This window comes from Tamandua tetradactyla, chromosome 2, assembly GCF_023851605.1.
Source record: "Tamandua tetradactyla isolate mTamTet1 chromosome 2, mTamTet1.pri, whole genome shotgun sequence".
NCBI classification, from domain to species: domain Eukaryota; kingdom Metazoa; phylum Chordata; class Mammalia; order Pilosa; family Myrmecophagidae; genus Tamandua; species Tamandua tetradactyla.
This window is the reverse complement of record NC_135328.1, coordinates 82031121-82058166: the sequence shown is the minus strand read 5'-3', so window position 1 is coordinate 82058166 and position 27046 is coordinate 82031121. Positions and strand designations below refer to the sequence as shown.

Genomic DNA, 27046 nt, shown 5'->3' with positions numbered 1-27046 from the left:
GGAGTTCACCTACCATATTGCTATTTTGTCTTCATAAGCCTTATACATTTTTTGTCCCTCACTTCTGTTAAGGCCTACTCTTAAATTTATTTGCTTTCTTGTATTATACCATATTGAGTGCCTTCTCATTTCTTTCTGAATATATTTTCATATATTTTCTTTGTGGGTACCATGGGGCTAAAATTTAACCTCTTAAATTATTAATAATCATATTTGACTTCATACCAACTTAACTTCAATACACTGATGGAACTTCATACATTGATCTTATACCCTTCCGCACCCCCACCTCTTTTATACTTGTTGCAAAATATATATTTATACATTGTATATCCAAAACAATAGATTTATCATTACTTTGTATACATTTGCATTTTAGCACTTGTAAGAAGTAACTGGAGTTACATACTAAAAAGTACAGTAGTACTGATATGCATAATTACCCATATGCTACCTTTACCATAGCTCTTTATATGTTAACGTCATTTTGATCACTGACTAATGTACTTTCATTTCAATCTGAAGAACTCCCTTTAGCATTGTCTTTAGGATAAATCTAGTGGTAATGAACTACATCACCTTTTCTTTATCTGGAAATGTCCTAATCTCTCTTTCTTTCTTTTTTTTTTTTGTATGCTGTATGGTAGGGTCGCATTTCATTCTTTTTCCATGTGACTATCCCGTTATTGCAGAACCGTTTGTTGAATTTTTGTTGTTGCTGTTGTTGTTGGTTTCTTTGTTTTGGGAAGTGCATGGGCTGGGAATCAAACCCAGGTCTCCCACATGGTAGGCGAGAATTCTACCACTGAACCACCTTTGCATACCCTCTCCCTCATTTAAAAAAAAAATTTTTTTTAAACATAACATATAAAAACTAACATTCTTACCATATGATCATTCCATTCTTGGTATATAATCAATAATTTACAATATCGTCACATAGTTGTATATTCATCACCATGATCCTTTCTTAGAACATTTGCATCAATTCAGAAAAGAAATAAAAAGTAAAAAGAAAAAAAAAATTAAATATACCATACCCCTTACCCCTCTCTCTCATTGATTGCTAGTATTTCCATGTGCTTAATATATTTTAGCCTTTGTTTCACCTATTTTTTCTATACCTCTTATCACTCCCTTTCATTGATCACTACCATAATAATCCACTAAATTTATTTTAACATTTGTTCCCCCTATTATTTATTTATTTTTAATCCATATGCTTAACTCATCTGTCCATGCCATAGATAAAAGGAGCATTAGACACAAGGTTTTCACAATCACATAGTCACATTGCGAAAGCTATACCGTTATACAATCATCTTCAAGCAATATGGCTACTGGAACACAGCTCTACATTTTCAGGCACTTTCCTCCAGCCTCTCCATTATACCTTAACTAAAAAGGTGATATCTGTATAATGCATAAGAATAACCTCCAGGATAACCTCTCAACTCTGTTTGAAATCTCTCAGCCATTGACACTATTTTGTCTCATTTCTCGCTTCCCCCTTATGGTCTAGAAAGTTTTATCAGTCCCTTGATGCTGAGTCACAGCTCATTCTAGGATTTCTGTCCCACATTGCTAAGAAGGTTTATACCCCTGGGAGTCATGTCCCACGTAGAGAGGGCGAGGGCAATGAGTTTGCTTGTCACCTTGGCTGCTCTCCCTCATTTTGAAGTCTTGCCAAATACAAAATTCCTCATTGGCAATTGTGTTCTTTTCAGCACTTTAAATATTTCATTCTGATGTGTTTTTCCACAATGGTTTCTAGTGAGAAATTGGCACTTATTGGGATTCGCGTGTATGTAATTTTCCTTTCAGATTTTGGAACTTTCTCCTTGTCCTTGGCATTGGACAATTTGATTACTATAGTTCTCAGCTTGGGTGTCTGAGTTTACCCTGTTTAGGCTTCACTGTGATTCTTAAGTGTGTGCACTCAAGTCTTTTGTTACATTTCGGAAGTTTTCTGCCATTATCTCTTTGATTATTCCCTCTGCCAGTCACAAAAGGCCCCACATTACATGATTTCTTTATATTATGGTCCAGAATTGGTAAATCTATAGAGACAGAAAGTAGATTAGTAGTTGCTTGGGGCTGGGGAGAAATGGGGCCATTAGGCCATTTTAGCTCAAGGACAGAGTTTCTTTATGCTGTTGATGAAAATATTCTAAAATTGATTGTGGTGACATTCGCACAATTCTGAGTAGAGGAAAAATTGAACACTTTAAATGGGTGAATTGTGTGGTATTTGAAAGTATCGCAGTTAAACTGTTACCCTTGGCCCTCCCCCCAAGGTAACAATAAGAAGAAAATCAGGCTCCTTCTGTGTGTCTTGCTACTTACATTCTTTGGGGCCTCTGAGAGATGGAGAAAGCTCCATCTGAAGCTAGCGATTGTGTTTCAATTCAGTTTTAAACACTTGTGCGTGTGTACAGTAACGCATAAATATATATATGTACATAGCAACTTGGGGCCTTTGGGTAAATTCTAAAGGAACCAGATCTGGAGGGATGTTCGTATCTCGGCCCTCGCTCAGCCTTCATTCCTCTTGTCTCTCAGTCTCTGTGGCACGGACACAGCAGCGTAACCCGGAAACCCCGGAATCGAGGAAAAGTCCCTGAACCCACAGGAAAGCAACAGGGCTGCCAATAAAAACAAAGAGTAGGGCCAAAGTGTTTGGTGAGGCCACAGCACCGAACACAAGGAATCGCCCCCTAGGCTGCTCAGCCCCACCCGCCCGGTCCCAAGAGGCGAAAAGCCACGCCGGGGGCCTACACCGCCCATCGCCGAGAACAATGCGTTCAGCCCAGCGCATAGGCTCGACCCGCAGGTTGTCGGGAAATGTAGTGTCTGATGCCAGAGGCATGCTGCGTCGACACTCGCCCACCAGCAGCCATGCGAAACTACAAGTCCCATCATGCTCCGCGAGATCCTTATTGCCCAGCTTTTGCAGGGAAGGGAGCTTAGCCAACATGGCTGAGGGCAATAGGAGCATCCAAACGTGCAGTGGGGTGAACGGCAGGCAGGATCCTGTCCCCAGTAGTGGCGGCTTCAACTTTCCAGAGTACGAGGTTCCCGAGCTTAACACTCGTGTCTTCCACGTGGGCGCCTTCGGGGAGTTATGGCGCGGCCGGCTGCGCGGGGCCGGGGACTTGTCGCTGAAGGAGCCGCCGGCGTCTATGCCGGGGCGCCGAGGGGGCGCAGACTCTGGCCGAGAGGACGTCGTGGTGGCCCGGGATCTGGGCTGCAGCCTTGCAGCGGCGGCCGAGCTGAGAGCTGTTTGTGGGTGAGTTAGGGCCCAGGGCATTTTGCTGTTTAGGGGCCAGGTGGGGTGCAATCTTACTCGGATCCACCCCTGGGAAGGTTCAGACCCCTGGAGTAGGAGGACCGCTGTTTTAGAAGATTTCAGTCGGCCGGAGCGTCTGGTTAGACTCACCCAGAAAGGTCCTGTGATTCCAACGTACAATATCTGCGAGTTGGGGTGAAGGAGCGAGAGAGCTGCATAAAAGATTAATTTTTCTATTAGCTAATTTTTAAAATGCTTCTTAATAAAGAAAAACTGGGGACAACGAAGTGTACCTGCCATTGACAGTTTGATAATGAAGGAACCTGAGCAATGGTGAAGCTGAAGAAGACCTAATCCGAGGAGTGTTAAAACCTTGATTAATTCTTGTATCTTTTGGAGGCCTGCGGCTCTGCCGTTACTCATTTTTTTTTTTTAAGTACCTTATTAGGGGGTGAAAACACAACAATAACTTTTAACGGTCTTTCGCCATATGAAAGTATTGACTGCTTTCCATCGGTCATATATCCTTTCATTACTGAGTATCGGCATAAAAATCATTTCCTTGATTTGGCCTCTGCTCTGAACCGCCTGATGGATTTTATCTGATATCTTTGTTATTCATTTATATATTTAGGACATAACCCTGACTTCCTATAGTCAGTCTTAAAGTGATTGTTTATCCTTTCTGGTTTTTTTTTTTTTAAGCCTTGATAAACTGAAGTGTCTTGAGGAAGACGGGGATCCAGAAGTCATCCCAGATGATACTGACTTGGTGACTTTGGGGTATGTAAGACTTTGCTTTTTTTTTTATGCTATTTATTTTTAAAAATTTTTTTTAACATCATACTATGAAAAGTTGAAAGTCTAATATCATCATCCATATACCCATCCCTTAAATTCAACCATTGTTAACATTTGGCCATATTTGCTCTAGCTGTATGTGTATGTGATGCCTGCTGTGTGTCTTTTTCTTTTGCTGAACCATTCAGTAAATCATGGCCATCACATACTTTACCCCTAAATACATCAGCATATAGCTCCTAAGAATATTCATTCTTCTGCATAATTAGAGTGGTATTCTTACGCCTTAAAAAATTGGCAATCAGTACATAACCTCGAATATCAGTCCATATTCAGATTTGTATTTGTTTTTCATTATGTGTTCACAAAGGTACAGTTAATTTCCTAGGTAGTTTAAGAAGCAGTCTAAATACTCTGACAGTATGCCTCAAGTTGTCTGTGGTAAAGGACCATCTCTGGTTTTTTGTTCTTTTTTTAATTTTCAATCTTTAGCAGATACATATTTTTGTAAAGTGCTGTAAAAATGAATTACTAGAAAAATGGAGTAAAAAAGACAATATAAATCTAATAATAATAATCTAAAATTCCTGTCAAATTTTTACAAAAATTTATAAATGTTTACTCTCATTTTTCGTGCACTTTGGATAATAAACAGTCAATACCTGTCTGCCAGCCATGTTTGAGAAGCACTGTTTTGTGATAATAATGCTGTAGAGGAATTGTGTTTGTAATAGTGGAATTTATAATTCCCAGTTTATAGCCTACTTATTCCAGACCATCTCAACTAATGTTCTGTCATCTTGGATAAAACCTGTTTTTTCTACCTCAAATATACAGACAGTCACTTCAGTTCTACCTTGTTTTGTTTTGTAATAACTGCCAGATCTGTTCCTCTTGATCCTCATTGCTAATTTACATTGGCAACACTTGGAGAACTAGAAAAGCGCCTATGGGTTGTCCAGTCTTTTCTCCTCATTTATTCATCATACTATCACCTGAGTATGCTCATTTGCTTAGACATTTTCTGTGACTCTAACTCCCCTCTATGGACAAATTTCAAACTTCTTAGCCAGATATTCAGACCCTTCCCTTTATAGCCCAAATCTGCTTTTCCAGATTGCTTTTCAGTCACTTTTTCTTTTGAATGGCTAAGGAGGCATGTGACCCCTCCCCCATCTGAAACCCACCTCATCTTTTAAGACCCTAGGATTCTTTTTCACTTTACCTCTGCTCACCTCTGTCCCTTAGGGTATAGATGCATTTATTCTGCCTTGAGCTATTCTAACATTTCTAAAGTCCTTGAAGGTTCATGGAGACTCCAGATTTTCTCGTCTGTATATTGTCCTTAAGCCTACTGTGCTACTTTGATCCAGTTGGCACGCTGTAACTATTGTTGATTATTAGTTGGGTTTTTCTAAAATGCACATTTGATTGTGTCATTCCTTTGTTTAAAACCCTTCAAAGACCCTTAGGCTAAAGTTCTGAATCCTTTAAGTGACTCAGAAAGCAGAATGAAACTTGCTGACCTTTTCAGCTTTATCTCTGAGGTGTTCCAGCCACATTGTCCTGTTTTTCATTTCCTGGAATGTGCTCTCTCACTCTTGGCCTTTCCCTGGAACACTCACTCTTCCTTAAACCCCCGGCCATGTTGATTTCTATTCATCCTTTGAATCTTAGCCGAAAGACTAAATACTCCATTTAGGTACCCTCATATAGCACATTATACTTATCTATTCAAATACTCATCGTTTTATTATAATATACTTGTTTAAATTTTTGTCTTCCTAGTTAGACTTGAAAGATCTGTAAGCTTTATCTCACATTCATTCCTATATCCTCAGTTCCTAAAACTGTACATAATAGTAGATATTTGTGGAATGAGTGGAATGAATGAAACTTTCAGAAACATGAGAGTGATTTTAAGAAATTGAATGAAAAAAGATGATTGATGATAATTAAAATGAAACAGACCTTTTTGCTTAAGTTAGTAACATGCGAATTGGCTTATAATCATTTTATTAAGTCATGTTATGTAGTAGTAATGTTACGACTACTTAACACATTGATTTTCCATGACTGCTTTCCATTAGTAGGTCAATTGGCTCTCTTTGGTTGTTTTCTAGTTCCTCTATATATAATTATATATGTAAAATTTGGGGTGCAAGGGTAGTTCAGTGGTAGAATTCTTGCCTGCCATGCAGGAGACCCGGGTTCCATTCCCGGCCCATGTACTTTCCCCCGCAAAAAAATTTTTTTTCAGCAAATGGTGCTGTGTTAACGGGATAGTCACATGGAAAAAGAAAGAATGACCCCCCCGCATACCGCATACAAAAAAAATTATATATATATATATGTGTGTGTGTGTGTATTTAAATATTTAACTAGCGTTATTTAAACTAGGGTAAGAGGTGTTAATATGGCATTCCTCAGCTGGGATTTCTTTGATGTACTATGAGGGTGTTATATTTAAAATATGACTAATACTAATCTTACAGGTCCACAAATAAACCAGTGTAAAAGCTGAAATCTGTATCTGTATGCATTCTCTACACCTATCTTTCTTCCCCCAATCTATAACTTAAAAATATAATAAAACAACCTGAGCACATAAGCCCTTTATTATGGCCTAAAATAAAGAAGTTTCTAGCAGATTTTCTTTTCTTTGTCTAATAAGGAGCTATTTGACTCATTTTATAAATATAAAGGGGAAAAAAGGCAATTGGTAGAGACTAATTCTTTGTTAATACTGGTCTCCGTAATCCATGGCGAACTAGATAACTTAGCATCAGCACTTTTGAGATTTTTTTGACTATTTGAAGAGATTTTAATTTCCAGGACTAGGAGAAGATCTTTGTTACTACATAAGTGCTACGTACTTACTGTCATTAAAAAAAATTGCAACTTTGATTACAATAGCCATTTCAGTTTGATGATTTTGCCCCTTGCTTCTGTGGCCAAGAAAGCACTGCTCAGTGGCTCAGTAGGGACCATTTAAAGGGTATTGAAAGGGAAAAGAAGAAAAAAGGTGGGAGGACTTTACGGTCCTGCAAGAAAGAAAACCACAAATTAGAAGACTCATAACTCTTCTGTCCCCCCAACCAAAATAAACAAAAGATACTCTAATATTCCTAGACTTTGCTAAACTGACAGGAAAGAGCATCATTAAACTAGGAATCTTAAAAAGTCTCCCCCATCACAGAAATAAAATCCAAAGAGAATTTATTGCAGAAAATCAGGAAACAATTGTTTATATAAATCAACTGAGGAATCTGCCTCTATGTAAAATAACCAGTGTAAAATAACCAGTGTAAGTCTACACTCCAGGTGGAATTGAATATACTCAAACAAACATCTGAGGATATGAAAAATCACCTTGAGCTAGAAATATAAAAAGTAAGAATGGAAATGATGAAAAAAAAAGGGAAAATGAATAAACAGTTGATGGAACTTGGGAAAGAAATAGGAAAAAGACAAAGATTATTACATAAATGAATAAATTACAAGGTGTCATGGTCAGCTTCATGTGTCAACTTGGCCATGTGGGGGTACACATTTATCTGGTTGGGCAATGTCTGTTGCTGTGAGGACATTTCATAGAATTAAATCATGGTCAGGTCAGCTGCATTCACAGCTGATTCCATTTGTAATCAGCCAAGGGGTGTGTTTTCTTCATTGAATGATGCTTAATCTAATCATTGGAAGCCTCCTTTTAAGGAGGATTCAGAAGAGATAGGCTCTCTTCCTGCTTCAGCTGGCAAGTCTTTCCTGTGGTCTTTCCTTTCCAGACCCTCCATCAGAGTCCTCAGCTTCACAGCCTGCCCTACAGATTTTGGACTCTACGTTCTCATGGTTACATGAGACACTTGTATATCTACAGATATTTCCTGCTGATTCTGTTTCTCTAGAGAACCCCAGCTAATACGGATTGGTACCAGGAGTGGTTCTTAAGAAACAGAATCTTAAAAATGTTTTTTTATGATTGTTTTTCTACTCAGACTGGACTCAGAGGCACTAAGGGTTCTGATTCACATAATCAGAATGATACTGCTGAGTAGGCAAAAGAATATCACCATTCGGTTCTTCTAATGCTTCAGTTGTATTAAACCAGGCTCTGGGGGATTATGTTTTTGATACCTTTACAGAGTTTTGTGGTTATAAAAGGTATAGAGATGTTGGCTGATTGTTGTTAGATACACTGTATACATTAATGAGTGAAAGGGATGGCCTTAAGGCTTCAAATGAGAACCTTATGTGCCATCTGACAGATGTAAACATTTCTATGAGTGTCCTGAAGGAAAATCTTATTTCCTGTAACCGTAGACTTGAGAACTCCAAAATTTAGACTCAGAATCTTATTGTTAGAGTAACAACTTTACAATGTAAACTGAAATCTCAGTCTTGCATGGTGTCTGCCGTTAAAGTGAGGGCATTGATTGGAAAGGAGTGGGACCCTGAAAAATGGAATGGCGACATATGGATTGATAATGATGTCAGTGAAGAGGAGTAAACCCTAGGTCGTGCTGAGTCTTCTCTAGATAACCCTATAATAGTCTGCTCTGAGGACTTAGCTGCCCCACCTCCAGCTTGCTCTGAGAAGTTGACCACCCAACCTTCACCTGAAGGGATTAGCACTAGAGTGATTAATCTTGTTTTACCAGATGAAACTGCAAATGAATGCCCTGAAGCAAATGGCTTGAAAGATACTTCTAATTCCTTTCATGACCCACCTCCACCACCTCTCATTTCTTCCAGACATACAACTAGACTAAAGTCCCAACAGGCCTCAAAAGATGAGATACAAAGTATCACCCATGAGGAAGTACATTATATTCCAAAAGAATTGTGTGAGTTTTCCAATTTATATAGACAGAAGTCAGGGGAATATTTGTGGCAATGGATTTTAAGGGTATAGGATAATGGTGGGAGGAATATAAAGCTGGATCAGGCTGCATTTATTGATATGGGCCCGCTAAGCAGAGATTCTGCATTCGGTGTTACAACTTGAGGGGTTAGAAAAGGCATTAATTGTTTGGATGGTTGGATGAAACATGGATCAAAAGGTGACTGCCATTACCTGAGGTTGAAATGCCAGAACTACCTTGTTACAATGTAGATGAGGGGATCCAGAGGCTTAGAGAGATTGGAATGTTAGAGTGGATTTATCATGCAAAGCCTGCTCTTACACACCAGGAATGTCTGGAGGATGCACCTTTTGCCACAACTGTGAGAAATAAATTTGTGAGACTAGTGCCATCATCACTGAAGAGCTGTATAATTGAACTTCTCTGTAGGTCAGATATTACTGTGGAAACTGCTGTCACTGAGCTGGAATCCTTTAATAGAATGCTGATGACTGGATCACAAGTTAGCAGAAGCTAGGTGGCAGCACTTAACTGCCAAAGACAAGGTGGATGTGGCTATCATAATAGACAACAGACTCAAAGCAGGAGTCAAAATAATCTGACTCGCAGAGACTTGTGGCATTGGCTAGTAAATCATGGGATACAAAAGATGGGCAGTCTACTAAATTCTCGTTTGAGCTGTATAAGCAAAACAATTCTAGGTCAAGTGGACAGAAGTCTAACTTGAATTACAGAAACACAGAGCCATGGCCCCTTAATCAATTTCCAGGCTTGAGACAGTTCACAGACCCAGAACCCCTTGAATGAGGGGGAGGCCAGGTCTGTTTGGGGGAGGACCCTGTCACACTGCCACAAATTTATACTGTAGTCTTCCTCCAAGCCTTTCCCAAGGAGACTGATGGCCTTTTACCAGGGTAACTGTACATTGGGGAGATATTTTGGGGATTATTAGACACTGGTTCTAAAGTGACATTAATTCCAGGGGACCCAAAACGTTACTCTGGTCTACCAGTCAGAGTGGGGGCTTATGGAGGTCAGGTGATCGATAGAGTTTTAGCTTAGGTCCATCTCGCAGTGGGTCCAGTGGGCCCCTGGACCCATTCTGTAGTAATTTCCTCAGCTCCAGAATATGTATTTGGAACAGACATACTGAGCATCTGGCAGGATACCCACAATGGCTATACCCACTGTAACTCGTGGAGTGAGAGCTATTATGGTGGGCAAGGCCAAGTGAAAGCCACTAGAACTGCCCCTACCTAGCAAAATAGTAAATAAAAAGCAATACTGAATTCCTGGAGGAATTGCAGAGATTATTCCCACTCTTAAGTACTTGAAGGATACAGGGGTGGTGATTCCCACAGCATCCCCATTCGACTCTCCTATTTGGCCTGTGGAGGAAACAGATGGATCTTGGAGGATGACTGGATTTTTGAAAGCTCAGCCAGGTGGTAACTCCAATTGCAGCTGCTGTTCCAGATGTGGTATCATTGCTTGAGCAAATCAGTATATCCCCTGGTACCTGGTATGCGGCTGTTGAACTGGCAAATGCTTTTTTTCTCAATAGCTGTTAATAAGGACCACCAGAAAGTTTGCTTTCAGCTGGCAAGGTCAGCAATATACTTTCACTGTCCTACCTCGGGGGTATATCACCTCTCCAGCCCTATGTCATAATCTTGTCCTCGGGGACCTTGATCGTTTCTCCCTCCCACAAGACATCACACTGTTCCATTATATTGATGATATCATGTGGATTGGACCTAGTGAGCAAGAATAGCAACTACTCTAGATTTACTGGTAAGACATTTGCGTGTCAGAGGATGGGAGATAAATCCAACAAAAATATAGGGGCCTTCCACCTCAGTGAAATTTCTAAGTGTCCAGTAGTGTGGGGCATGTCAAGATATCCCTTCTAAGGTGAAGGATAAGTTGCTGCATCTGGTCCCTCTTGTGACCAAAAAAAGAGGCACATCACCTAGTTGGGCTCTTTGAATTTTGGCAACAGCATATTCTTCATTTGGGTTTGCTACATTGGCCCATTTATCAAGTGACTAGAAAAGCTGCTAATTTTGTGTGGGGACCTGAACAAGAGGAGGCTCTGTGACAGGTCCAGGCTGCTGTACAAGCTGCGCTGCCACTTGGACCATATGATCTAGCAGATCCAATGGTGTTGGAAGTGTCAGTGGCAAATAGAGATGCTGTCTGAAGCCTTTGGCAGGCCCCTATAGGAGAATCACAATACAGACCCTTAGGATTTTGGAGCAAAGCCTTACCATCTGCTGCAGATAACTACTACTTTTGAGAAACAGCTTTTGGCCTGCTATTGGGCTTTAGTAGAGACTGAACCCTTAACCGTGGGCCACCAAGTTACCCTGAGACCTGAGTTACCTATCATGAGCTAGGTGTTGTCTGACCCATCAAGCCATAAAGCACAGCAGCACTCCATCATAAAATGGAAAGGGTATGTACGAGATAGGGCCTGAGCAGATCTTGAAGGCACAAGTAAGTTAAATAAGGAAGTGGCCCAAATGCCTGTGGTCTCCACTCTTGCCACATTACCTTCTGTTTCCCAAACCAGAGTTATGGCCTCTTGGGGAATTCCTTATAGTGAATTGACTGAGGAAGAGAAAACTCAGGCCTGGTTTACAGGTGGTTCACAACAATTTGCAGGTAACCACCCGAAAGTGGACAGCTGCAGCACTCCAACCCCTTTCTGTGGTGTCCTTGAAGAACAGTGGTGAGGCAAATCCTCCCAGTGGGCAGAACTTCAAACAGTGTTCCTAGTAGTTCATTTTGCTTGGAAGGAGAACTGGCCTGAGGTGCATTTGTATATTGACTTATGGGCTTTTGTTAATGGTTTGGCTGGATGGTCAGGGACTTGGAAAGACCATAATTAGAAAATTTGTGACAAAGAGGTCTGGGGAAGAGGTGTGTGGATAGACCTTTCTGAGTGGGCTAAAAACTTGGAAGATATTTGTGTCCCATGTGAATATGCACCAGAGAGTGACTTCAGCAGAGGGTGATTTTAATAATCAAGTGGATAAGATGACCTATTCTGTGGATACCAGTCAATCTCTTTCCCCAACAACTTTTGTCATTGCCCAGTGGGCTCATGAACAAAGTGGTTATGGTGGTAGAGATGGAGATTATCCATGGGCTCAGCAAAATGAACTCCTCCTCACCAATGCTGACCTGGCTACAACTACTGCTGAGTGCCCAGTCTGCTAGCCACAGAGACCCACACTCAGTTCCCGATATGGCACAATTCCCTGAGGTGACCAGCTGGCTACATGGTGGCAGTTTGATTACGTTGGACCACTCCCTTCATGGAAGGAGCAGCAGTTTGTTCTAACTGGAATTGACACTTACTCTGGGTATGGGTTTGCTTTCCCTGCACACAATGCTTCTGCCAAAACTACCATCTGTGGGCTTACAGAATGCCTTATCCATTGTCATGGTATTCCGCATAGCATTGCTTCAGATCAAGGAACACACTTCACAGCAAATGAAGTGCGGGAATGGGCACATGCTCATGGAATTCTCTGTTCTTACCATGTCCCCCATCATCCAGAGGCAGCTGAGTTGATAGAACGGTGGAATGGCCTTTTGTAAACTCACTTATGGTACCAACTAGGTGGCAGTACGTTGAAGGAATTGAGGTAATACGTTGAAGGAATTGAGGTAATGTTCTCCAGAAAGCTGTGTATGCTCTGAATCAGTGTCCACTGTTTGGCACTATTTCTCCCATAGCCAGGATTCATGGGTCCAGGAACCAAGGGGTGGAAATTGGAGTGGCACCACTCACTATTACCCCTAGTGATCCACTAGGAAAGTTTTTGCTTCTTGTCCCTGCAACCTACTGGTTGGCAGGTTTTAGTTCCAAAAAGGGGAGTGCTTCCACCAGGAGAAACAATGATTCCATTTAACTGGAATCTAAGACTGCCACCTAGTCACTTTGGGCTACTCGTGCCTCTGGATCCACAAGCCAAGAAGGGGATTACGTTACTAATTGGGGTGATTGACCCACACTATCGGGGAAATAGGACTGCAACTACACAATGGAGGTAAAGAAGAATTTTCCTGGAATATGGAAGATGCCCTAGGGTGTCTTTCAGTAATCCCATGCCCTGTGATTAAAATCAATGGAAAACTGCAACAGCCCCATCCAGGCAGGACTACCAATGGCTCTGAAACTTAAGGAATGAAGGTTTGGGTCACTCTACCAGGCAAAGAACCACAGCCAGCTGAAGTGCTTGCTTAGGGTGAAGGGAACATGGAATGGATATGGAAGAAGGTGGTGATAAATATGAACTACGACAACGTGATCAGTTACAGAAATGAAGACTGTAATGCTGTTTGGTTCATGTTACAGTATTTAAATTATAAGATAGCAAGTTTAAGAATGAATATTACCCAAGGACTTTCACATTATTCTGGGGAGATTTAATGTTTCTTGGTTGTGTGCAGGACAGTTGAGTATTGTTAGGCAAGGAAATAAATGTGTCTTTTATTGTTTTCTATTTAGCAATTTTTAAGTATGGTTTAAGGTGATGTGTATAACTGCAAAGTTGACAAGGGCTGAACTGTCATGGTCAGGTTCTGGTTGGCTGATTGGGCAAGTGCTGACTTGTCTGTTGCTATGAGGACATTTCATAGAATTAAATCATGAGCAAGTCAGCTGCATGCACAGCTGATTCCATTTGTAATCAGCCAAGGGGAGTGTCTTTTGCGATAAGTGATGCTTAATCTAATCACTGGAAGTCTTTTAAGGAGGATTCAGAACAGACAGGCTCTCTTTCTGCTTCATCTGGCAAGCCTCTCCTGTGGAGTTCATCCATATTCTCCATCACAGTTGTCAACTCCACAGCCTGCCCTACGGATTCTGGACTGTACATTCCCACAGTTACATGAGACGCTTTTAAGAATTTTATATCTACAGATATTTCCTGCTGATTCTCTTTCTTTGGAGAACCCTAGCTAATATGCAAGGTATTAAAGGAAGAACAGAAGCAATTGAAAATTTAATGAGGCATTGGAGAAGAGAATGAAAACAACCAAGAGAATGAAGATGACATAAAGTAGTAAAATGAGTCAGAGAAACTAGTGGCTATGGAAGACAAAGAAAAAAAATTAGATGAGCATCAGAATTTGCAGAATTGACATGCCCAGTAAGGCAATAATGGAGCAGTATTTTTTAAAAACTCAGTGAAAGTATGAAGTAAGGACATTCTATCCAGCCATGCTTTCTTTCTCATATCAAGGCTATAGAAAGATTTTTTTCAGTAAAACAGAACTTGGATAATTCTGTTCCCATCAGCCTTTTCTAATAAATATACTAGAGAATGAGGTTTATCCAACCAAATGATGACTGGGAAAATGTCAGCAAAAAGACTAATAAGAAAAAAAAAAGACTTATAAGGATGAGGTTGGAAAACTGAAGTACAGCTGTTGTATATTGTCACAAAGTAGAATACTGCAACTAAAAAATTAGGAAGATAATGTGTGAATAATAGGTGGATTTTAAAGAATGCTGGGGAAAAAACAGCAACTGAAACCAGATAGTAAAGAATTAAACAAGAAAATGGGTAACTAGGTATTTTTTTTAGAAGTGTAAGTACAAGATAACCACTAGAACAAAGGTAGAAACACCACCACCCTTCAATTTAAAAATATTAAGTGAGCAAAGAATGCACATCTCATAATGAAACACCTCCTATAATAAAATTGATGTAATTATAACTTCTTGTGATAGAGTTGAGACCAGATACATCAGTCATAAAATAGGTTTTCATGTTTGGCTCAGAAAATACAACTCTTGCTGAGAGGAGAGACAGGTCTAAAACAAAATTATTGAAAGATGCTAAAAGTACAGTATTGACAAAAGTATGCCAGAAAAATGGAAACAAAGTAGGGGTAACAGTCTTGATATCAAATATAAAAATTCAAGCCCCAAAAGCATTAAATGTGACAAAGAACACTTTTTAAAAAATTTTTTAAACACCAAAAAACACCAAACAAACGCAAACATTCTTAACTTTTGATCATTCCATTCTACATATGTAATCAGTAATTCACAATATCACATAGTTGCATATTCATCATCATGATCATTTCTTAAAACATTTGCATCTATTCAGAAAAAAAAATAAAAAGAAAACAGAAAAAAATTATGCATACCATACCCCTTACCCCTCCTTTCATTGTCTGCTAGCATTTCAAACTAAATTTATTTTAGCATTTGTTCCCCCTATTAATTATTTTTAGTCCATATGTTCTACTCGTCTGTTGACAAGGTAGATAAAAGGAGCATCAGACACAAGGTTTTCACAATCACACAGTCACATTGTGAAAGCTATATCATTATACAGTTATCTTCAAGAAACATGGCTACTGGAACACAGCTCCACATTTTCAGGCAATTCCCTCCAGCCTCTCCATTACATCTTGACTAGCAAGGTGATATCTACTTAATGCGTAAGAATAACCTCCAGGATAACCCCTTGACTCTGTCTGGAATCTCTCAGCCACTGACCTTTATTTTGACTCATTTCATCCTTCCCCCTTTTGGTCAAGAAGGTTTTCTCAGTCTCTTGTTGCTGAGTCTCAGCTCATTCTAGGATTTCTGTCCCAGGAAATCCTTCCTGTTGCCAGGAAGTTCCACACCCCTGGGAGTCATGTCCCATGTAGACAGGAGGAGGGTGGTGAGTTTGCTTGTTGTGTTGGCTGGAGAGAGAGGCCACATGTGAGCAACAAAAGAGGTTCTCTTGGGGGTGACTCTTAGGCCTAATTTTAAGTAGGCTTGACCTATCCTTTTTGGGGTTAAGTTTCATATGAACAAACCCCAAGATTGGGGGCTCAGCCTGTAGCTTTGGTTATCCACGCTGCTTGTGAGAATATCAAGAATTCAACTTGGGGAAATTGAATTTTCCCCCTTTCTCACCATTCACTGAAGGGGACTTTGCAAATACTTTTTTATTCACTGTTCAAATCACTCTGGGATTTATTGGGGCATCACTCTGGACAAACCCACAATATCTCATGTCCTACTCAAGGGGTGAGGAACACTTTTTAATGTCGAAAACCATAAATCACAGTTAAGTTATAATACTTAGAATTATTAACCAAATAATATAGAAACCAACTTTATGAAACAAAATTATAGGAGTAACACTGTATATAGATAGAAGCACACTAACCATAGGATACTTTAATGTATCAGTCTTAGCACAAGACAAATCAAATGGACAGAAAGTGAGGAGATAGAAACTTAAACAACAAAATCAAAACTATATCTTCTGTGTGTGTGTGTGTATATACACCCACATAAAATTTACAACCTGATAGAGACCACGTCACATTCATAAATAATTGATATTTTAGAGCACAATAGAAACCAGTAATTTCTATAGTGTAATATTACAAATGATGCTGAAACACAATGTAATAAAACTAGAATTTACTAACAAAAACCAAATCAGAAAAGGCTCTCCACCTAGAAAATCTTAAAATTTTTTAAATAAGTCCCAGGCAAAAGGAGAAATACAAACAAATTACAAAATTTTCAAGGAATAGTGGCATTGAAAACACTTTTTGGAATCTAAGGAATGTATTTAAAACACTGATCAGAGGAAAATTCATTGCACTAAACACGTATTAAGAAAAATGAAAGAATAAAAATAAGTGAAATTCCCATCTCAGGAAATGAGGTAAAGAACAGTAAAGTAAACCAAAAGAGAGTATATGAAAGGTAATAAAGATAAAAGCAAAAATGAATGAGGAGTGGAATAGAGAAACAATAGACCTAATAACTAAATCAAAACCTTGAGTTTTTGAAATAACAGAACAGAGAAGCAATTAGCTAACTTAATAAAGAAGAAATGGGGGAGAAAACACAAATACAAAATAAGGTTGAAATAGCTATTAAAACAAAATTTTAAAATCATAAGAAACTACTTTGCAGAACTTCATTCCAGAGTTTGGCAAAATATGGCACACAGGATGTCCATATTTTTGTAAATAAAATTTGTTGGGATACAGTCACTCCCATTTGTTTGCATATTGTCTATGACTGGGTTGTCGTACAGTAGCAGAGTTGAGTAGTCGTGATAGAGACCATATGGTCCACAACCTAAGGTATTTACTATCTAGCCCTTTAAGAAAACGTTTGATCTATGTAAATGAATTTGGAAATCTAGGCAAATGTGTAGTTTCTGACATACGGCTTACCAAAATTGATCCCATTAGAGTTAGGAAACTTAAATTGACCAGTTTCTATAGCAGACCAGAAAGTTACTAAGGGTTTGTTCCAAGAAATAAAGCTCCAAGCCCAGGTAATTTCACTGGGGAATTCTAACACTTAAAGACCAATTGTCTAGGGCACTGAGTGATATTAGGAAGCACATGTAACACTGATCCTTAAACTAAACAAAGACATTTCAAAGAAAGAAAACTTGAGACTAATTTCTCTCAACACTTCAAAATATTAGCATGCAGGAATAGCAAGGAAAACACTATGGAAGGGTCAGACTACTAGGTATACTAACTTTACCTGATCATAAAACTGTACTGAGTTACCTTTAAACTTTTAAAAATATAGTAACATTCTTTTGCTATTCCTATATTCTTTTTTTCCTTTTTATAAAACTTTTTTATTGTGGTAACATATATACAACTTAAAATTTCCCATTTTAACTACTTTCAAGTGTACAATTAAGTGGTATTAATTACATTCACAGTGTTATGTTACCATTACCACCATCTATTACTGAAACTGTTAATTACATTTGTAATGGTAACACAACATTGTAAACAGAGTTCCCAAACAGGAACTCTGCATCCATTAAGCTGTAACTTCCCATACCTTCCTTTCCCCCAGCCCCTTGTAAACAATAATCTTCTTGTCTCTTTGAATTTGCTTTTTCTAGGTATTTCGTAGAACTTAAATACAATATTTCTTTTGTGTCTGGCTTATTTCACTGAACATGATGTCTTAGCGTTTCATTCATTTTGTAACATGTATCAGAGCTTCATTCCTTTTTGTGGCTAAATAAATATTCCACTGTATGTATTTACTACCATTTGTTTCTCCAGTCCTCCTTTTATGGACACTTGGGTACGTCCATCTTTTGGCAATTGTGAGTAATGCCACTATGAACATCAGCATGCAGATAATCTGTTTTAAGTCCCTACTCTTAATTTTCTTGGGTATACACCTAGAAGTGGAATTGTTGAGTCGTGTGATATTCTTATATTGTTAGAGTTCTCTTTCCTTTATTAGTGAATCCTTCATTACTCCAGTCCCCTGTTAATAATTCTTTAGATTTAGCTTTCCCTGTACAAATTACTGAGTATTTGTTTCCCTCCTAGTTGAACTCAGACTAACACAGAAAGGGATATAAGAAAATACACTGGTATCTTTTTATGATTAAAAGAAATACAGGAAGGATAACCCAAAACTGTAAAAATAGTTGCCTTCAGAGGCTGGGTGAGAAAAGGGTACAAAGGAGAAAGGGAATGGGAAACAAGTTAGTAGAAATGAAGCAGCAGTGATACTTCTCTGAGAATATTTTTAATAACTTTCTTAGAAACCACAGTAATGTTTCACATATCCTTTATATACCCCCAAATTGATTAGGCAGTTACAACCAACCAGAATCTGGGGGTCGGGGGGGGACCCAAAATAGAATGCAAAAACTAACAAGCAATACTGTTAGTATTATAAGCTAACAATAACACTGAAAAGGTTGGGAAAGACCAAATCAAACTAAGTCTGTAGAAAAGTGTCTTGATTTAAGGTTGTAAAACTAAAGACAAATAATTGTTCCTGAGGTAGTAAAAGTGTTTCTCACAGTTGTAAAGTTTAGCAATTCTGAAATTATTATGTGTATATCAGAATTGAACAAATAAGCTAATAGATTATAGATAATGAGAGCTGAGTTTCTCACTGGCAGAGGAAGAAGTTATAATCAAGGAAAAGTGAAAGACGGTAAAAGTATCCTGTGGTATAATTTTAGAATCAGAAGTATTAGTATAAGCACTTGGTTTTAAATACATACGCAGGGTATGTGAGGGCTAGTATCCATACATACATTTTCTAGCACTACCACTGAGAGGACCTAGAAGCAGTGACCCCAGGAATAATGAGAACACATAGTGCCTAGATAGTGGTCAAAATACCACGCTCCAATAAATGGAATCTGGGTTCCTAGGAGTAGTGGTTGATTTCTGGGCTGAAAAAGGGAAATATACAGGGTGAGCCTGGAACATTCTGTACCAAAAGGTTTGGAAATTATCAAAAAGAGGTGAGGACTTGGTGAAAGGACAAGAACTAACTTGAAGGAGCTCTTAATGGGTAAATGTGGAACAGTTTGAAGAACAAAATAAATAATAATGGTATTGGACCCACCCCATAGAATAAATATCTATGAGTACATATTAATATAAATGATCAAACAAATAAATAAATGGACAAAAAGAGACCGCTCTTCCTCATAATAGAATTCCAGTGAATAAATGTAAGAAATGAAGAAACAGAATGAACATCAGGCATGTACCACCACAATAGTAAATGCTGCAAACAAGACCTACTGATGAATGCTAAAGTTCCTGGGTTAAAAAGTTTGAGGAGAAACAGGATTTATATAGTGTCAAAACTTTCTCTCAAGGTACTTATCAAATAAATATAAAGGAAAAGCAAATATGGGTGATTCTCATTATTTACTGTAATGTCACTGGGGAACACTGGATTAGTGAATACTGAACCATTGCCCCTAGGGAGAAAATAAAAGGGTTAGATTCCTGCACCTAGGTTCCTCAACCATTCAATACAAAACTGTGTTTTATGTGTGTTTCTCTTGAAAGACACCTTAAATCTTTTGTTTCCACCTTAAACTCACATACAGTGATTTTCTAGCTCTCTATTTCACCAGCCTTTCAGAGACAACCTCCATTTAACCCCATTTAGAAATAATACTATTGCCATCAGAGCATTTTAGAGCAATATTTAAACAAAGCTTCTGGAAATAACTTTAAGCAAGTTTAGCCATAAATTGCATTAGGGGGTAAATAGTTTGAACTCATTAAACAGGGTGTTAATTCATTAACATTGAAGTCTAAGGGCTAATGGCACCATACCCAAGCCTAAACAAAGCTTATCTAACACATGTATTTTGTCCATAAGATACATCACAACCTTATTGCACTTAGAGACACTAGGCAGCACTTCAGCAGTATGTTTAAGGGCCATTTTAAACAGTAAATTCATCAACAAAAGTCACAAAAATATGAAAACCATGACACTAAATATACCTTGAAAGGGACACTTGTTTTTGTTATGAGAGCTGAAACAAAAAAAGCAGAGTATCATTGCGTCATTCAGCCTCAGCTGGGCTTGTGTCACACATGGGAGTGACTCAGATTCTTTACCCCTCCTGCACATGTCCATAAATGACTGCAAGAGCACTGTTAAGTATTGATTTGGGGGTTACCAATAAACTTTCACAAATAGACAAATTTATATATACAGAATCTGTTAATAATGAAGACCAACTGGAGACATCTGGTAGAACGGAAATTAACCAAGTTAAACAACACCAGTAGTAGTAAGACATTTCAACATCATGAATATGATGTAGAGAGAAGAATAGAATGATCCTTGTGGTATTGCCAAACAGATATAACCTTACAATCATGTGGAAACAGCAGACAACCCAAATTGAGGGACAGTTTACAAAATAAGTGACTAAAACTCTTCAAAAGTGTCAAGATCATGAAGGACAAGGAGAGACTGAGAAACTGTAACAGACAAGAGGAGACTAGGGACAAATAGCAAATACAACATAGAATCCTGCACAGGGGCATCCTGGAACAGATTAAAAAGGCATTTAGTAGAAGTGTTTGTAAAATTGAAATAAGATCTGTAATTAATATTGTACCAGTGTAGGGCAGGCTGCCGTGGCTCAGCAGGCAGAGCTCTCACCTGCCATACTGGAGGTCTGAAGTTCAGTTCCTGGTGCCTCCTGCCCATATGCAAATAAAAAAGGAAAAAAAAGAAAAAAGAAAAAAAATATTGTACCAGTGTTAATTTCCTGTCTTTGGTAATATTCTGTGTTTCTGTAAGGTGTTAATAAGGAAAGCTTAGGTGGAAGATATAAGGGAATACTTTATACTATTTTCATAGCTTTTCTGTAAGTTTGAGATTAGTTCAAAGTGAAAAGTTTTTTAAGTATTAAAAAAATTTTTTGAAGCCCCAGTTAATGAAGCTTAATTTTTTCTTTCATCTACAACAGAGTTAGAAAGAGGCTCTTGGAACATCGAGAAGAAACTATAATGATAGATCGGGTCTGCAGACAGGAAACATTTGCTTATGAGATGGTAAGAATCTCATCCTTTTCACTCTTTTCCCCCCAAAATAAATAATCTGTCATTGGCTGAATATTAATGATGATTATTGCCTTTATGTTGGATATGCTTAGTTGAAAGAAAACTAGGAAAACTTAACTAGGTCAGGGAATAGGAAAGAAAAAGGATACTCAGAACTCTAGTGACCGTATATCTGACTCTCAGATCTCTGCTTTTCTTTTTGTTCTTAGTTTTGCTCTCAGAATTCGACTACATTCATGCATTTTTACCACCCTACTGCTGGTTGTTTTATTTTGTTTTTGCTCCTGATTTTTGGGTAACCATATTCTTAATCCTAATCTATTATCTCTTATGTAAAACCCTAAGAAAAATTGAAGTTGATGAGTAATGAGGAATGAAGAGCTAGTAGACATAATTGCTCATTCAGTAATTAACCTTGAACACCTACTATGTGCCAGAAACTGCTGGACGCTGGATAGCGTATAAAGGCATTGGTCATCTCTTCCACTTAATTGTTCTGCGTGTGATTGTATTCATATGAAATATCCAGAACAGGCAAATTCAGAGAGACAAAAGTGCATTAGTTATTGTCAGGATATAGAAGGAAGAGAAAACTGGTATTAAATGCTAATATATATGGAATTTCCTTTTGGGGTAATAGAAATGTTCTGGAAATAGATATGATGATTGTAGTGAATATACTAAAAAACACTGAAGAGTGTGCTTTAAAATTGTTGAATTTTATGTTATGTGAATTATATCTCAAAAAAAAAAAAGCCAACAAAAAACCAGCTGCTCCCTCCTGTTAAAATTGATGGAAGAACATTAAGATACTACTATTAACTATAGTCCATAGTTTGCATTAGGTGTATTTTTCCCATATAGCACTCTATTACTAATACCTTAAGTTGTATCGTACATTTGTTCTGACATACATACAATGTCATGGGAAAGCATTCTTATATTTGTACTATTAACCTCCATCATTCACAGCAGAGTTCACTGCCTTATACAGTCCCATGTTTTCATCCTCTAGCTTTCCTTCTGGTGATAAACACCACACTATACCTCTTCTTTCATCCACAATCACACACAGGATTCAGCAGTTATTTTCACACCCAGGAATGTGTTATCATTGCCTCTGTCCATTTCCAAACATTTTTAGTCAATCTTATTAAAAAATTCTGTACGAATTAAGCGTCAGTTCCCTATTCTCTGTCCTCATTCTATCTTTTGGTAACCTTTAATTTAGATATTAACTCCATGAGTTTACTTATTATATTTAGTTCATAATAGCGCTATCATACAATATTTATCCTTTTGTGTCTGGCTTATTTCACCCCACATAATGTCCTCAAGGTTCATCCATGTTCTCGCATTATCAGAACTTCATCCTTCTTACAGCTGAATAATATTCTGTTGTATGTATAAACCACATTTTGTTTATCTATTCATTGGTTGATGGACACTCAGGTTGTTTCTGAGTGATGCCACTGTGAACATTGCTGTGCAAATGTCTGTTCACATCCGGCTTTCAGTTCTTCTGAGTATACTTCTTCCAGTATCTGCCTGGTAGTGGGGTTGCTGGGTGATGTGGCACTGTGTGGTGCACTTGTGTACTTAGCTGTCCTATTTACTTTTTTTTTTTTTTTTTAAGTTTTAAAAAACAGTTTTATTGAGATATATTCACAAACCTATTTACTTTTAAACATCATTTGTCCCTTTATACATTTTAACCAGTCCACCCTGCCCCTACTTCATAGTTATTAAGCTCATGTAAAAGAGAGTATGATATACTACAGATATGGCAGTGTTGTAAGAATTAATGGGTTTTAGAGCAAAGCAGATCAGTATTTGCATCCTAACTTTGTGGTGTGACCTTGGGTGCATCATTTAACTCTAAGCTTCACCTGTAAAATAGCTTTCATAATATGAGATGAGATATGTAAAAGTGTTAGCAGCTGTAAAATGCAAATGTTACACCAACATCAGTTGATACCTCTGTTTTGTCATCAATTACCTAGTGCTAGATATCTTGTTAGATGCTTTATATACATATTTGCAACAATAATTCTATAAAATAAGTGTTTTCAGTTTTTTACAGAAGTTGAAACTAAAGCTTAGAGAAGTTTAACTATTTTTCTGAGGTAGAATTAGGAGTCAAACCCAGGATTGATTCAAGCCCTTGCTTATAGCCATTGTGTCATTGAGTTTTATCTGAGTCACAGTGTCTGATTTCAAGTCACTTAATTTGTTCCCTGTTTCAGGAGTCACATGCTGTAGGAAAAAAGCCTGAAAACTCAGCAGACTTGATTGAAGAAGGGGAGCTTATCCTATCTGTGAATATTTTGTACCCTGTTATATTTCATAAGGTCAGTATTAGAATCTTTTAGATTTCACAGATGAGTAATTTTTATCAAAGGATTTAGTTTTTGAAGAATCACATTCCTTAGAATTAAAAAGTAGATGCAAACATGCTTTCTGTCTGATACCTTCTTTAAAGTTGATAGTCTGTATTCTTGGGTTCTTTGTTATAATAAGGGATATTGTAAATAAAGTCAAATTTTGAGTAATTTCTTGATTAATAGGATTTTAATTATAGAGTCTGAATGCATATCTGATTTCTGCACTAGAAGCAAATGAAAATAATATAAATCAAACATGATTCGAATTCTGTGAATTCTTTTAAGTGTTTTTACAGCATGCATGGCGGGTCAAGGAGTAGGGTGAACTTTATTTAACAGTTTATTTTTTGAACTAACTCAAGACATCTTTTATAAAAATACAGAAAGTTAACAATTTGAGGATATCCAGGAATTTCTGAAAGGTGTCTAATAAAAAGAACTATTTTCCATGCAGAGAGGAATAATATTTTAAAAAATGTACTTGTGAATGAATGAATAGTCTTTTTTGAAACATCTGAAATGTACTTAGTACTGATTAGCTTGTTTCTGTGTAGAAGTTGTCTCAGATCTCAAATTACCAGCCCTCGCCTCCCTCCCACCCCCAATAAAATGAAACGCCCAAATTTTGAGTTTATAACGGGAAGGTGAAATATAAATTGCCTGACTTCGGTGAGGTACATTCTAGGAAATTTTGGAAGACAGTGCTGCTAGATGAAACTATTCCAAAGGCTTTTAATACTGGCAGTATCATACTGATTATAATCCTTAGTTTAAACTAAAAAAATTCAATTATCAAACTATGGGGATATAAAAAAATAGTAACTTCATTTAGACCCAGCCATGACAGAATCTGTGGTTTAATTGCTTTGTTTCTAAGTGGAAACTTAAATATTTGCCTTTTGACTTTTAGCACAAAGAACACAAACCATACCAGACAGTGCTGGTTTTGGGCAGTCAGAAGCTCACGGAACTGAGGGATTCAATTTGCTGTGTCAGTGATCTCCAGATTGGTGGGGAATTCAGCAATACTCCTGACCAAGCTCCTGAGCACATTAGCAAAGTAAGGTGATTCCCTTACCCTTCTTCCTCCTATAAAACAGAAGGAAGTAATAATATGCTAAGGAATTTATTAGCAGGCTCATAAATATTCCAGCAAATGCTTTCTTCCATACTGTTCCATTAATCATTGCCCTATCTGTCTCATCAAAGTTTCTTGAACAAGGAGGCTATACTTGGTTTGTTATTTTAAAAGTTCTTATTTAGAAATAATTTCAAACTTTATAGGACATTTGCAAAAGTAATACCAACCCCATACAGAGGACTCCAACATAACGCCCCACCCAAATCCCCAAATGCATTTAACTTTTAATGTTTTGCCACCTTTGCTCTATCATTCTTTCTTTTCTATCTAGGTATCTTCTGTTTTCTAAACATTTGAGAGTAGGTTATATGCATCATGCTCCCTGAATACCTAATACTGCCATGTACATTTCCTAAGAAGACGATATTCACTTACTAATCACCTAAAGTACGGTTATCAAGGGCAAGCAGTTAATATTAGTATAAAGCTTACGGTCTGTATTCCTATTTTTTTAATGTCTCAATAATGTCCTTTTGGGCATTTTCTCCTCCTTTATTAGGTATAGTCCATGATCATATATAACCTTTTGTTGTTATTGCCCCTTTAATCTCTCTCTTTTTAAGTTGTGTAAAAACATATACATCCCGAACTTTCCTATCTTAGCCACTCTCAACATATAATTAAGTGGGATTAATCACACTCCCGATGTGCTACCCTCACCACCATCTGTTACCAGATCTTTCCTGTAACTCCAAACAGAAACCCTACACCCATTGTGCATTAAGTCCTTGTCTCCCCCCCTTTAACATCCTAAATCTATAACGGTCTTGTTTGCTTTGATATCATCCTAACATCAGCATACACACACTATGTGCCTATAACCCTCTGTTCCCAACCTTTTTGTAGTTCTTGTCACAATTGCATATTTACATGTTTTAAGTCCAAAACTGTTCATTTATGATACTTTTTCTCCATCTGCATCTTAGATCCTGTAGGAAGTAAAAAGTGGGGTTACAGTAAAAAATATAATAGTACTGGCATTTATAATGGCATTTGCCCATGTCATTACCTTTACTGGACATCTTTATTTCTTCATGCAACTTTGATTTATTATCCAGGATCCTTTCTTTTCAACTTGAAGAACTCCCTTTAGCATTTCTTATAGGGTTGCTCTAGTGGTGAAGAGCTCCCTCAGCTTTTGTTTATCTGGGAATATCTTAATTTCGCCCTCATTTTTAAAAGATGGTTTTGCCATGTAGAATTCCTGGTTGGCAGTTTTTTTCTTTTAACACTTTAAATATGTCTTCCCACTGCCTTCTTGCCTCCATGGTTTCCCATGATAAATCACCACTTAATCTTATTGAGGCTTCCTTGTATGTGACATATTGCTTCTTTCTTAGAGCTTTCAGAATTCTCTCCTTATCTTTGACATTTAATATTTGATTATCACATGACTTGATGTGGGTCTGTTTGGATTTATCTTGTTTGGAGTTCATTGAGCTTCTTGGATATGTCTTTTGTTAAATTCAGAATTTTTTGTTAAATTTGAAAAATATCTTTCATTAAATTTGAGAAGTTTTCAACCATATTTCTTCCCCTTTCACTCTTTCTTCTGCTTCTGGAACTCTCACAGTGTGTATATTGGTATATATTCTATTTTGATTGTTTTAATCTTTCGGTTATTTCTCACCTTACCCCAACCTATGCCATCTTACTGACGGGCATTCTTCCTTCTATGGTTGTAATGGCACCTAATTGTCTAATCAGTTAGTCTTTTTTCCATTTTTATAATCCTTTCATAAGCTTTCACGTTGACACTGGGGCTTTACTTAGGAAACATCAGAGAAAGATGTGGCTTTGCTCAGTTTTCAGTTAATAGAATCCAAAATAACTGTCATTTCTGTATATGCATATAATGAAATAATTTTGAAATTCATTTCATTTCTAATTGGGTTCCTTTCATGAATCTCAGGAAAGCATAAAAATTTAAGTCAAACCCATAATTAAAACAACAATAGAATAAATTGAAAATAGCAGTAATCAAGGTTTTATATCTTTATCCCTTGTAATACAATAATTGTCACATAGTAGGTTCCCATTAAATGCTAAACAGATTAATGAGCCAAACATATTCTTTGAAGTTCCATAAAGTTATTGTAACACCTATTAGTGTACATATAACTTTTAAGATCCACAAATTTTGAATTAATACTTAGAACAATTTCATAATTGTTGGTAGAGGGCTTTTTCT

At 37.7% G+C, this 27046-nt stretch overlaps 1 protein-coding gene and 1 non-coding gene across 4 annotated transcripts in view; one reads left to right on the top strand and one right to left on the bottom strand.

Annotated features, from left to right (window-relative positions):
* Nucleotides 1–749: 749 nt before the first annotated feature.
* TRNAG-ACC (transfer RNA glycine (anticodon ACC)) lies at nt 750–820 on the bottom strand. Its single transcript has one exon. It is a non-coding gene; the product is annotated as a tRNA-Gly (tRNA).
* Nucleotides 821–2926: 2106 nt separating this feature from the next.
* The window catches only part of SNAPC3 (small nuclear RNA activating complex polypeptide 3), a 55409-nt gene continuing 31289 nt past the window's right edge, over nt 2927–27046 (top strand). For all 3 annotated transcript variants that reach the window (XR_013170414.1, XM_077148138.1, XM_077148139.1), the window contains exons 1-5: nt 2927–3289; nt 3995–4072; nt 21237–21321; nt 23577–23681; nt 24625–24774. Coding sequence is in view for 2 of the 3 variants with exons in the window: in XM_077148138.1 (XP_077004253.1) it covers nt 2976–3289; nt 3995–4072; nt 21237–21321; nt 23577–23681; nt 24625–24774 (732 nt within the window). In the remaining variant the exon portion in view is untranslated. The remainder of the gene's footprint in view (nt 3290–3994; nt 4073–21236; nt 21322–23576; nt 23682–24624; nt 24775–27046) is intronic.